Below are 12,941 nucleotides of genomic sequence, written 5' to 3' on the forward strand. Positions count from 1 at the left end.
CCCCACCGCTTTTTCATTACAACAACCCTGCTTTTTAAAATTTTTAATTATTTAAATTTTTTTTTAAAACTTAAAAATACAGTGGTGCCTCGCACGACGAAAAGAATCTGTTCCGTGAGTCTCTTTGTCTAGTGGTTTTTTCGTCTTGCGAAGCAAGCCCATTAGCGGATTAGCGCTATTAGCGGTTTAGCGGCTATTAAAGGCTTAAGGGATTAGCGGATTAGCTGCTAAAAGGCTATTAGAAGCTTAGTGCCTTAGAAAAAGGGGGTGGGGAGCGAAAAAAACACCCCAGGAATCGCAAGACATTTTCGTCTTGCGAAGCAAGCCCATAGCAAATTCGTCCTGCGAAGCACCTCCAAAACGGAAAACCCTTTCGTCTAGCGGGTTTTCCGTCTTGCGAGGCATTCGTCTTGCAAGGGCACCACTGTATTTATTTTATTAAAATAATTCAACATTAATACATACATATTACGAATATACAAACAAACATACATTTCATACAGCCCTTAAAAATATTCATACATACCCACACTCAATCCCACTCATACTTCCTTTTCCCATCACCTTGTGTTAGACTTCCAATCTACTCAACTGCAGTTTCTTTCCACTTCTATTACTTTCTTTCACACACTTTTAAAACCAACTTTCTGCTTCTTTTTCTGCCACATTGTTATCCATCTTATTTAGTGTTTCATCATTTATAACGGAACTTGTTTCTTCTAATAGGAGTTCTGTTTTTTCCAATATGATTTTGCAAATATCCTTTAAGCACCTTCCAGTCCTGGTCTATCTTCTCCTTTGAGATCCTTCCGATTTCTCCCATTGTTTCGGATATATTGTAATACTCCAGTAATCTGGCAAGCCACTCTATTTTTGTCGGTATTATACCACTTTTCGAATTTTTGGAAATTGGAAAAGTCATTACGACAGCCTTGCGAGGTAGGTGCGGCTGAGAGACAGATCCTGGTCCACAATGGCCCAGCGAGCTTCATGGTGGGCAACCGACAGCTCAGGAGCTGCATGCGGCCCCCGGCCTCACATTATGTGGCCCCCGGTGCCCCATTCCTCCACCTAAACAAGAGTTCCTTACTCCCATCCTGTTTTTTCTCTCGTTTTCCCCTTTTAAGGTGCATCCCCTTCTATCTTCGTAGTTTCAGAAAAGCACAGGGGCTTAAATGTAATTTGGACTATAATTTGGTCTTTTTTATTTTAATTGGAATATTATGATTGGATATATTAATTGGATTTTTTTTAAATTGGAAAATCAATAAAAATGTTTTTTTTTAAAAAAAAGAAAAGCACTGGGGCGAAAATTATTTTGCTGTAAATGAACTGACGTTGGTTATCAGTGACTAGCTTTTTAGGGGAGAAGCCTCTTGTAGCAGGAGGTTTCTTTCGTGTGCTCTCCCCTGTTTCGTATTTTTTAATATATATATTTCCTGGGTTGGCAAACTGATTTGTTTGCATTTTCCTGTGAAAAACATAAGGAGGGCACCATTGACCGGAAAGTACAGTGGTACCTTGGTTTGCAAACGTCTTGGATCACAAACATGTCAAACCCATAAGTGCGGGTCTCGTTCGCAACCTTTTTTTTGGATTACGAACAAATTTTTTTTGGACGCCCTATTGGCGAATGCTTGCCTTGGGTTACAACCTGTTTTGGTTTACAAACGGACCTCCGGAACGGATTACAGTTGTAAACCAAGGTACCACTGTATTTATTATTGCTTTCTTCATCAAAAGGATACACCACTCGACTGTGGAAAAACCTCAAAGCGGTTTGCCAAAAAATAGAAAGCAACAAATTTATCCATCAGCAGAATTGGGAACGGTAGTTTTAAGATTTTCAGAAGTCACAATAACAGCAGAAGAAAACTTTAGACAAGCACCTGAATAGGCTTGTCTAAAGAAAATTGGTTTTGGCAGCCACCAAAAAAGAGCAGGTGAAACCTCTTGCCTGACATCAATAGGCAGGGAGTTCTGAAGTCTATGTGCTTCTGCACTAAAATATCTTGTTATTACAAATGCAGAATTGGCACCTGTAAGAGTGCCAGTCCCAGCAATCAAATTGGGGGCATCTCTGGGGTATGGCAATCTTGGAGGTAAAGTTAAAGGGACCCCTGACTGTTAGGTCCAGTCGTGGCCGACTCTGGGGTGGTGGCACTCATCTCGCTTTATTGGCCGAGGGAGCCGGCGTACAGCTTCCGGGTCATGTGGCCAGCAGGACTAAGCCGCTTCTGGCGAACCAGAGCAGCGCACGGAAACACCGTTTACCTTCCTGCCGGAGTGGTACCTATTTATCTACTTGCACTTTGATGTGCTTTCAAACTGCTAGGTTGGTAGAAGCAGGGACCGAGCAACGGGAGTTCACCCCGTCGCGGGGATTCGAACCACCGACCTTCTGATTGGCAAATCCTAGGCTCTGGTTTAAACCACAGTGCCACCCGCGTCCCTTCTGGTTCCAATAATAATAATAATTTTATTATTTATACCCTGCCCATCTGGCTAGGTTTCCCCAGCCAATCTGGGCAGCTTCCAACAAAATATTAAAAATACATTAAAACATTAGTCATTAAAAACTTTCCTAAACAGGGCTGCCTTCAGATGTCTTCTAAAAGTCAGGTGGTTGTTTATCTCTTTGACATCTGGTGGGAGGGTGTTCCACAGGGCGGGCGCCACCACCGAGAAGGCCCTCTGCCTGGTTCCCTGTAACTTGGCTTCTCGCAGGGAGGGAACCGCCAGAAGGCCCTCGGCGCTGGACCTCAGTGTCTGGGCAGAACGATGGGGGCGGAGACGCTCCTTCAGGTCCCAAGTTGTTAGAAGTAGGGTGGCTGATTCCCTGGTTTATGTTCCTGGTTGCTTCTCTCTCCATCTCCTCTTCTTGGCTGTGAAGATTAAGCTCTTGTTCCCTTTCTATCCTGCTTTCCCCCCCAGGGGTCCAGGGCTCTCTACTTTGCCATCTCCCCCCCATCTCCCCTTTTATCTTCACAACGGTCCTGCGAGGTAGGTTAGGCTGAGAATTGTGAAACTGCACCTGCTCGGAGTGTTTTTGTGCATTGCCTCTTCTGGTTTGTATTTTGCTTTGAACTAATTTGGAGTGGAGTGGAGCAGTTAAAGCGCTGGGGTGAGGGGGGCCTAACTCCTGTTATCCCAGCATGTTAACACAGCACCTCCGGGGGGGGGGGCTGTGGATGCTACACTTGGCTTGTGTTCTGCTTCAGATGCTTAATAATAATAATAATAATAATAATAAAAAGAAGAAGAAGAAGAAGAAGAAGAATTTATACCCTGCCCATGTGGCTGAGTTTCCCCAGCCACTCCCAATCAAGTGTTAAAAACAGTACAGCATTAAATATTAAAACTTCCCTAAGCAGGGCTGCCTTCAGATGTCTTTTAAAGACAGGATAGTTGTTTATTTCCTTCACATCTGAAGGGAGGGCGTTCCACAGGGTGGGAGCCACCACCGAGAAGGCCCTCTGTCTGGATTCCCTTGATTATGGTGGAACCTCGGTTCTCGAATGTCTCCGTTGATTAACAGTTTGGAACCCGAACGCCAAAAAGCTGGAAGCGATTGCTTCTGTTTTCAAACGCGCCTCGGACGTTGAACGGCTTCCATGCCGCGTTTCTCTGTTTTTTTTCAATGGATTTTGGCAACCGCCCTTTGATCTTCGCCTTTCAAACGTTTCAGAAACCGAACGGTCTTCCGGAGCAGATCAGGTTTGAAAACCAAGGTTCCCCTGTACAGTCATACCTCATGTTACGTTTGCTTTATGTTACGTTCTTTTCAGTTTACGTCCCGCGGTGACCTGGAAGTACCAGAAAGGGTTACTTCCGGGTTTCGCCGCTCGCGCATTCGCAGAAGCGCTAAATTGTGCTTTGCGCATGCGCACAAGCGCCAAATCACACTGCGCACCTGCGCAGATACAGCGCTTCAGGTTGCGCTCTTTTCATGTTGCGAACAAGCCTCCGGAACAGATCCCATTCGCGACCAGATGTTCCCCTGTACAGTGGTACCTCGGGTTAAGTACTTAATTCGTTCTGGAGGTCCGTTCTTAACCTGAAACTGTTCTTAACCTGTAGCACCACTTTAGCTAATGGGGCCTCCTGCTGCTGCTGCGCCGCCGGAGCCCGATTTCTGTTCTCATTTTGAAGCAAAGTTCTCAACCCGAGGTCCTATTTCTGGGTTAGCGGAGTCTGTAACCTGAAGCGTCTGTAACCCGAGGTACCACTGTACTTGGCTGAGCAGCCATGTACTAAATCCGAGTGGAGGTACAGAGCCAGAGACTTGGGCTGCATTGCACAATTTGCACAGAAGCGTAAGGTTGGAAGGGAACCCCAGTGGCCATCTAGCCCAACCCCCGGCAGTGCAGGAATCGTAGCACCAGGAGGCGCTGTTGTGGTTGTCTTCCCCTCCCTTGACATGGCATGGGCTCCTGTGCTTTCTCTGGCGTGCGGCTGGGGGGTCACGCTGTTCCCTCTGCCTCCCCAGGTGAGGACGGACCTTCTCAGATGGCCTTGGAGGACATCGCCATGTTCAGGACCATTCCGGGCTGCACTGTCTTCTACCCCAGCGACGCTGTGTCCACTGAGCATGCTGTCCTTCTGGCTGCAAACACCAAGGTACGCGGGGCTGCCTACCTCCGGTTAAAACATAGTCGCCGGCTCGGGGGAAGCGGAAGGGGAAACCACAGCTCTCCGAAATCCCGATTTACAGCGGTGCCTTGGTTCTCAAACGCCTTGGTACTCAAACCACTTGGAACCCAAACAGTGCAAACCCAGAAGTTAAGCATTCCAGTTTGCGAACTTTTTTCGGAAGCCGAATGTGCTCTGTTTTGAGTGTTACTCTAACGATTTCAGCGCCACACTTCCGATTTGAGTGCTACACTTCTGTTTTTGCTATTTATTTTGCGTTTTTGTTTCTGCGGCTCTTTCTGTTTGTTTTTGTGACTGGGTGGAACTCAGTTCAACCACTGATGGATTGATTGTGCGACTGCAGTACATTGTTTATTCCTTTCATTTTGTGGCTCGATGGTCTCGTTAGATAGTAAAAACCATGTTAAATTGCTGTTTTAGGGGTTGTTTTTCAAAGTTAACCCGTTTTGCATGACTTTCTATGGGAAAGCGTGCCTTGGTTTAAGAACGCTTTGGTTTTGGAACGGACTTCCGGAACGTATTAAGTCTGAGAACCAAGGTCCCACTGTATCGCCATTGGCACCTTCTGACAAGTGCTTCAAGTGTTGGCTGTCGCAAAGCACATTGTGCAAAGCTGGGGTCTTTTTCAGCCAAGGGCCGTATTCCCTTTTGGGGCAGCTTTTCGGGGGCCACACGCCAGTTGTGGGCGGGGCTGGAAGCGGAAGTGGGTGGAGCAAGGGATGTTAGTTTTGCAAGAGGCTGGTTTGTGCGTCTACTGACACACCCCTCAATATTCACATTTATTTTCTTTAAGTTAAGGAGTGAGTTGTTTTTTCTGCACCACTCCCCCAACTGCTTAACTTCCTTCGTATCGGCTGCCTCCCCCTCTCCAGCCGTGATTAAACCAACCACCGTTGTATTATCTGCAACAGCTTGCTGGGGTGGAGGTTGCACGATAACATTAGTCGAGTCTCCAGGCGTCTTCTTCCAGTCCACCGTTCCTGGAAGCGCATCGTTCTTTCTGCGCTGCTGCACACTCCAGGCAACCTTTGCGTTTTTATCAGCGCAACCCTGGTGTTGCTGTAGCTCTTTGACCCTTCCTGCCTGACCCTGCCGTACCCCAGGATGTGTGTAAACGCAAAGTGGGAGCCCTGCGGCCTCCCTTTCGTTGAAATGTGACCTTTGCTCCTTCAGGGGATATGCTTCATTCGAACCAGCCGCCCAGAGACTCCTGTCCTCTACTCTCAGGACGAAAAGTTCGGGATTGGCCATGCCAAGGTAAAGGGTGTGATTTGATTTTTCATCAGTTTCGCCGTCTGCATTTTGGGGGGGGACAGTCGTTACGATCAGGACCTCCGTCAGCTTTTGTGCCTCAGTTTAAAAGCTGCTCTGCCCCGTTAATAATAATAATAATAATAATAATAATAATAATAATAATAATAATATATTATTATTTATATCCCGCCCGTCTGGCTGGGTTCCCCCAGCCACTCTGGGTGGCTTCCAACAGAGTATTAAAATACAATAACCTATTAAACATTAAAAGCTTCTCTAAACAGGGCTGCCTTCAGATGTCTTTTAAAGATAAGATAGCTGCTTATTTCCTTCACATCTGAAGGGAGGGCATTCCATAGGGTGGGCGCCACTACCGATAAGGTTCCCTGTAACTTCGCTTCTGCCTGGTTCCCTGTAGCTTTGCTTCTCGCAGGGAGGGAACTGCCAGAAGGCCTTCGGAGCTGGACCTCAGTGTCCGGCTGAACGGTGGGGGTGGAGACGCTCCTTCAGGTATATTGGAAGATTGTGAAGCTCCTTGACATCTGACAGGAGGCAGGTGCCACCACTGAGAAGGCCCTCTGCCTGGTTCCCTGTAACCTCACTTCTCGCAGGGAGGGAACTGCCAGAAGGCCCTCGGAGCTGGACCTCAGTGTCCGGGCTGAACGGTGGGGGTGGAGATGCTCCTTCAGGGATACTGGGCAGAGGTCGTTGAGGGTTTTAAAGGTCAGCACCAACAACCAACCATTTTGATTTTAAGTGCCAACGGTCTGGTTCAAGCGGAGCTCATCCTTTTGTGCCGGTCCCACTCGCCCCAGAATATTCCCCAGTGCCTAATAAAAATTCAAACATCAACAGGGATGATGGGAATTGTAGTCCAAAAACCGCTGGAGACCCAGGTTTGGGAAACACTGTTCTTAGCACCAAGGCTGCAACAAATAGATCTTCTGAAGCATAATAATAATAATAATAATAATAATAATAATAATAATAATAATCCATATATTTTGCTCTATTAGACGCATGGAACCATAAGACGCACCTAGTTCCTCTTCGCTCAGGAGGTTTTGCGGGGCTCTCCCTGAAGCCAGGAGAGCAAGCGGGATCGGTGCGCACCAATCCCTCTTGCCCTCCTGGCTTCAGCGAAAGCAAGCCTCCTGGCTTTGCCCCCACCTCCCGCAAGAGCTGCGCACTCTTTAAAGGGAGCGTGGCTCTTGGGGGCTTTTCTGGGAGGTGGAAGGGACAGAGCCGCACGCAAAAGCCAGGGATAGCCCCGCAGGGCAGCGGGATGAAGGTTCCCAGCTGCCCTGCGGAGGCTTCGCGCGGCGAAGCTAGAACAGCGAAAGGGAGCGCTGCGCAACGCTCCCTCTCGCTGTTCTGGCTTCTGCCTTAGCCTCGCAGCCGGCATTCGCTCCTTAAGACGCACACACATTTCCCTTTACTTTTCAGGAGGGGAAAAGTGTGTCTTACAGAGCGAAAAACATGGTATTATTTTTCCCCAGCCACTCTGGGCGGCTTCCAACAAAGTATTAAAATACAGTGGTCTGTTAAACATTAAAAGCTTCACTAAACAGGGCTGCCTTCAGATGTCTGAAGCCTAAAAGTGTCCATATACCAGACCGAAAAGGGTGTGCAGGAATACAGTGGTGCCCCGCAAGACGAATGCCTCGCAAGACGGAAAACCCGCTAGATGAAAGGGTTTTCCGTTTTGGAGGTGCTTCGCAAAACGAATTTCCTATGGGCTTGCTTCGCAAGACGAAAATGTCTTGGAAGTTCCTGCGATTTTTTTCCGCTCCGCACCCCCTTTTTCTAAGGCACTAAGCTGCTAATAGCCTTTTAGCAGCTAATCCGCTAATCCGTTAAGCCTTTAATAGCCGCTAAACCGCTAATAGCGCTAATCCGCTAATGGGCTTGCTTCGCAAGACGAAAAAACCGCTAGACGAAGAGACTCACGGAACGGATTCTTTTCGTCTTGCGAGGCACCACTGTACTTGAATTACAGGGCCATGCATGTGTCAACCAGACTTCACCAACCTTCTGCCTTCCAGATGTTTTGGACTTCAGCTCCCATCAGCCCTAGTTGGCATGACCCGGAGCCAGGAATGATGGGAGTTGCAGTCCAAATACCTGCCGGGCTAAAGCCTAGCCATCTCTGTCTGGGGATAGAATAGTTCTAGTTTGTTGGCTGAGAAGTCGTTTTCCGTCTCCCTATAGGTTGTGCGTAAGAACGATGCGGACAAGGTGACTGTCATTGGGGCAGGCGTCACCCTCCACGAGGCCCTCACAGCTGCTGATGAACTGGCCAAGCAAGGTAATCAAAATGGTAGTGTAGGACGGGACCCCGTGATTCACCTAGTCCAGGGGTGTCCAATCGGTCGACAGGTTCCTTATAGCTCATGTTGTTAATAAAAATGTTTCTGCCCCCCTGGGTCATCCCCTGTTCTGTGTTTAGCGTTCCTTATTAGTTTGCTGTAGCGCTTCGTTCGTCTGTTAGCGGTTATGTTGATGGTGAGCGATCCACCGTATTTTTTGCTCCATAAGACGCACCTGACCATAAGACACACCTAGCGTGGTGCCAGCGTGGTGTAGTGGTTCAGAGTGGTGGACTCGTAACCTGGTGAACTGGGTTCGATTCCCTGCTCCTCCACATGCAGCTGCTGGGTGACCTTGGGCCAGTCACACTTCTCTGAAGTCTCTCAGCCCCACTCACCTCACAGAGTGTTTGTTGTGGGGGAGGAAGGGAAAGGAGAATGTTAGCCGCTTTGAGACTCCTTCGGGTAGTGATAAAGCGGGATATCAAATCCAAACACTAGTTTTTAGAGGGGGAATGCAAGGAAAAAAATATTTTTTAAAGGGAGCGCCGAGCAGAGCTTGTATGCATCCCGGGTTCTGCTCAGCGCTCCCTTTAAAGAACGCTTGCAGGCTTTTCCCCAAGGGGGGAGAAGGGAGTGACGAGCTGCCCTTGTCCCTCCTCGGGGAAAAGCCCCCAAGAGCCGCACACACGCTCTTTAAAGGGAGCGCTGAGCAGAGCCTACCGCCTGCATTCGCTCCATAAGACGCACACATATCCCCCCTTACTTTTTAGGAGGGGGAAAGTGCGTCTTATAGAGCGAAAAATCCGGTGTTTCAATTCTGCACCCTTACTGCGTCAACAACTTTGACCTGCCCCCCCTAAAAAAAGATCAACAATTTTGGTTTGCCACCCGTAAAGAAAGCTCAACAACTCCCCCCTCAAAAAAAAAAAAAAAATGGGTAGATCACTGCCAGGTTTTTTTCTGGGAGTAGATCGCAGTCTCTTGGGAGTTGGACATCCCTGATCTAGTCCAAGCCACCTGCGATGTAGGAATAACAGACGGCTGCAGGTCTCGCCGGAGGTTTGGGGTGTTGATGGCATCTCTCCTTTCCGCCCTGCCCCAAATGCTCCTTCCCACAAGCCTTTTGCTTCCTCTTTAGGCACCCACATCCGGGTCATCGACCCCTTTACAATCAAGCCCTTGGATGCCGCCACCATCATCTCCAGTGCCAGAGCCACCGGAGGCCGAATCATCACCGTGGAGGACCACTACAAGGAGGGTAAGCAGGTTGCGGCTGTGGAGCAGGGCACCTGGGAGCGGCACATTTCCCATCAATTCCGGGCGTGTTGCTTGACTTTTTCCTGCCGCCCTCCTTCGACGGTCGCGTGCCCTGGATATCGATTCCTCCCTCCCTCTCTCTTTTCTTTCTTTCTTTTTTAATTTTTTGATTTTTCAATAAAATTTATTAGTAATTTCCACACAACAACAACAACAATACGAAAGATATCAAAAAACAATACACAACACACAAAAATCAACATTCGAAAACTAAAAAAACAACAACCAAAACAAAACACACACAAAAAATTCCATATCTTACAAGTTAATATTATAAACACTGAAACAACAAGGCATTGACTTCCACCAATCCCACAGCACCTCCTTTATCTCTCATTGTGTCTTCCTGTTTTCCTTATCATCTCTATCCTAACATCTAGATATAAACCCTTCTTTCTTATCCTTTCGCTTCACAAGGTTATTCCAGACTCAGCCAGATTTCTGCCCTCCAACCTTGACTTTTGAGGTATCCATTTAGGCACTCCCATTCTTTTTTTACTTCACTTTTTGGTTTTTGTCTTATTATGTCTGTCAATTTGGCTAATTCTAAGTATTCTGAGAGCTTACATAGCCACTCTCCCCTAGTGGGTAACTGATTCCCTTTCCAGTACTTAGCCACCAGGATTCTTGCTGCAGACGTTGCGTATAAGAAAAAAATAGTTTTGTCTTTTGGAATATTGTCATTTAAAATTCCTAAAAGGAATGCCTCTGGCCTTTTACTATATGATATTATTTTCTTTATTTTTTCGTGGATCATGCTCCAAAATTCTCCCTCTCTCTTTCTAGGAGGTCTTGGCGAGGCTGTGGCGGCGGCCGTCTCCGGAGAACCCGGCATCTTGGTCCAGAGCCTGGCTGTGTCCGCCGTGCCTCGCAGCGGGAAGCCCAGCGAGCTCCTGGATGCGTTTGGGATCAGCGCCAAGCATATTGTGGCTGCCGTGAAGAGCACTTTTGCCAACTGATTCCCCTTGTCCGCATGGAGGTTGGTGGGGAGGGCGGTGGAGTTTTGAGAGAGGCGTTCAGAAAGACACAAAAGTGTCTCCCCAAACACACCCTTGTCTGAGTTCTCCGTCCCAGTTTTGACAGACATGCTGCTAGCATTCCCTTTTGACCTTGTGCTGAGTGAGAGCTTTTAACTGACCAAATGACAGTCCTGTCCCCGTTTCCCCTCCATCCCCAAGCCGTTCTATTTGCTCTCAAACGTCTCTCACATCACCTAGACCCAAAAATTGTCCCGGTCATCCTATTGGAACAATAAATAGTGCTTGTCTTACTTGAACCTTTTTACCCTTGTGCCTGACGCCTAACTTCTGTGGCTGTTAGTTTCTCAAGCCTGACATTCCATGGGCAGGTTGGGTAGAGTTTCCTACCAGGAAAGGTTACTGACACATGAGTAAATGTTGACTGCGGAAATGCATATAGCTCTGACAAAAAGCTTATGAATTCTGTTGTCTTAGTTGGAAACGGAAGGCGCCGTTTCTCTGTTTTTCCTTGTACTGTAACTGCTATCCACAAACAGTGTTCACCCGGCGAGTCAATAAAAAACAAAAGTTATCACCTGTTGGCTTCGTGAAGTGCTTGGTATCTCTGCAGTAAGGGGCAGCTCTGAGGGATTTCTTCAATAAAACGCACCACTGTGACATTTAAGACTGCATCACTTGGCTGCAAAATGGAGTCCACAGGCTTAAACTATGCAAGCTTATAGAGACATTCCCTTGCCTTAGATTTTATGCGTATGTTATGGTTCTAGGGGTTGCTCGTGCGTACGTTGCCGCCACTCCTGGCTAGGTTACCTGGTTGAACCCTTTCTGTCTGGACAGCCTCAAGTTTCGTGGCTGCCTCAGTCGCTGGCAGAATCCGTCAGTGGGCGTTTCTTGAACCTCTTCCAGCATAAAAGCTGTTTGACGCCCAGTCTTCTCCTACTCTCCCTGCGCGGAAGTCTTCTGCGCAGGGAGGGTGTGGGCAGCGGAGTACCTGTACTCTCTCTGCTGGTCTCCGGCGAGGAGTCCTGGAGCCACCTCTCCGATTCCCCCATCTGCCCCCCTTCTCCACTGGTGTTACGCTGATTTCCTTCCCCAGCAGATGGGCTGCCTCTCTCCCTGCTGGGACCCTCTCCGGCATCCCTCTGGAGCCTTCTCTCCGCCTCCAGCTCCGATGGCAGTTCCCTAACAGCGTACGTAGAAATTAAGTCACATAACAAACAGATTTAGTATCTGGTAACTAACCAGCGGCCTTATCAGGCAAAGCAAAAGTAACACCAGAGGCAAGAACAAGGCTATACATTCATCTGTTGGTGTCAGCAAATTCCAAGATGGGCTTCCTTCCCAAGCTGACGATTCCCACCTACATCTCGTGCGGAAACCACTGTTCTAAGAAAAAACGGGCTCCTTTTCCCTTATGGGGTACCCAAGAGCCCGTACAGAGTCCTTACGTGGGTTTCCTGTTGGTAGGAGAAAATAACAGAGGCCAACCAGAGAATATTGAGAAGCAAAGCAGCTAGTAAGCCTGATCTTTATTCAGGGAACTGTTGCAACAGGGTCCCAACTCACCACACGCAGGAGGGAGGAGAACCCTGAACAATGGTGTGCAAGGCCTTATATAGAGTTTTGAAATTGCCCACCCTGTAGCCCAAGACCCCCCCCCCGCCAAAAACATACATACATCACATAAGGGGGCAGTCTACCGCAGAAATCCTGCCTGCCAGGATACCTGATAATGGTCACTGATTGCATAACCTGGGCAGCCCGGCCATTCTTTTGTGATGGTTACTACTTTAGTTCCTGAATCCAGGTCACAGGCTCGCCCTGTTCATACACAAATATGCATTTAAGACAGGATTTGTAAGCAAAAAGACAAAGGGAAGGCTTTCCCCATTTTCTCCCTCCTTGCAGAGAAATATATTGAGGTCAATTTGGGAGAGTCAGGATTGCTCTCCTGTACTATAATTTCAGGCACGTGGTTTATATACGTGTGTTTGCCTTGTACATTTATATCTGGGACCTTAGAATTCTTAGAACACCACCTTCTTGACCGTTGAAGGGACGCAGGTGGCGCTGTGGGTTAAAGCACAGAGCCTAGGACTTGCCGATCAGAAGGTTGGCGGTTTGAATCCCCGCGACGGGGTGAGCTCCCCTTGTTCAGTCCCTGCTCCTGGCAACCTAGCAGTTCAAAAGCACCCCAAAAAGTGCAAGTAGATAAATAGGTACCGCTCCGGCGGGAAGGTAAACGGCGTTTCCGTGTGCTGCTCTGGTTTGCCAGAAGCGGCTTAGCCATCCTGGCCACATGACCCGGAAGCTGTAGGCCGGCTCCCTCGGCCAATAAAGTGAGATGAAGCACCGCAACCCCAGAGTCGGCCACGACTGGACCTAATGGTCAGGGGTTCCTTTACCTTTACTATTTCAGGTACGT

The 12,941-nt window shown here is 48.1% G+C and overlaps 2 protein-coding genes and 1 long non-coding RNA gene across 4 annotated transcripts in view; 1 reads left to right on the forward strand and 2 right to left on the reverse strand.

The window, feature by feature from the left end:
- LOC310681329 (transketolase-like protein 2) overlaps nucleotides 1–11,090 on the forward strand; it is a 30,366-nt gene extending 19,276 nt beyond the window's left edge. For both annotated transcript variants that reach the window (XM_083449036.1, XM_083449035.1), the window contains exons 11-15: nucleotides 4,490–4,620; nucleotides 5,827–5,910; nucleotides 8,119–8,215; nucleotides 9,358–9,477; nucleotides 10,323–11,090. In XM_083449036.1, the coding sequence (XP_083305162.1) occupies nucleotides 4,490–4,620; nucleotides 5,827–5,910; nucleotides 8,119–8,215; nucleotides 9,358–9,477; nucleotides 10,323–10,495 (605 nt within the window). In that variant the 3' untranslated portion in view covers nucleotides 10,496–11,090. The remainder of the gene's footprint in view (nucleotides 1–4,489; nucleotides 4,621–5,826; nucleotides 5,911–8,118; nucleotides 8,216–9,357; nucleotides 9,478–10,322) is intronic.
- The window catches only part of LOC310681409, a 217,738-nt gene that overhangs the window by 138,659 nt on the left and 66,138 nt on the right, over nucleotides 1–12,941 (reverse strand). The window lies entirely within an intron of this gene.
- The window catches only part of LOC310681331 (CTTNBP2 N-terminal-like protein), a 463,736-nt gene that overhangs the window by 109,148 nt on the left and 341,647 nt on the right, over nucleotides 1–12,941 (reverse strand). The window lies entirely within an intron of this gene.

The sequence above is a fragment of the Podarcis tiliguerta genome (genome assembly GCF_965153285.1).
Source record: "Podarcis tiliguerta genome assembly, chromosome: 7".
NCBI classification, from domain to species: Eukaryota; Metazoa; Chordata; class Lepidosauria; order Squamata; family Lacertidae; genus Podarcis; species Podarcis tiliguerta.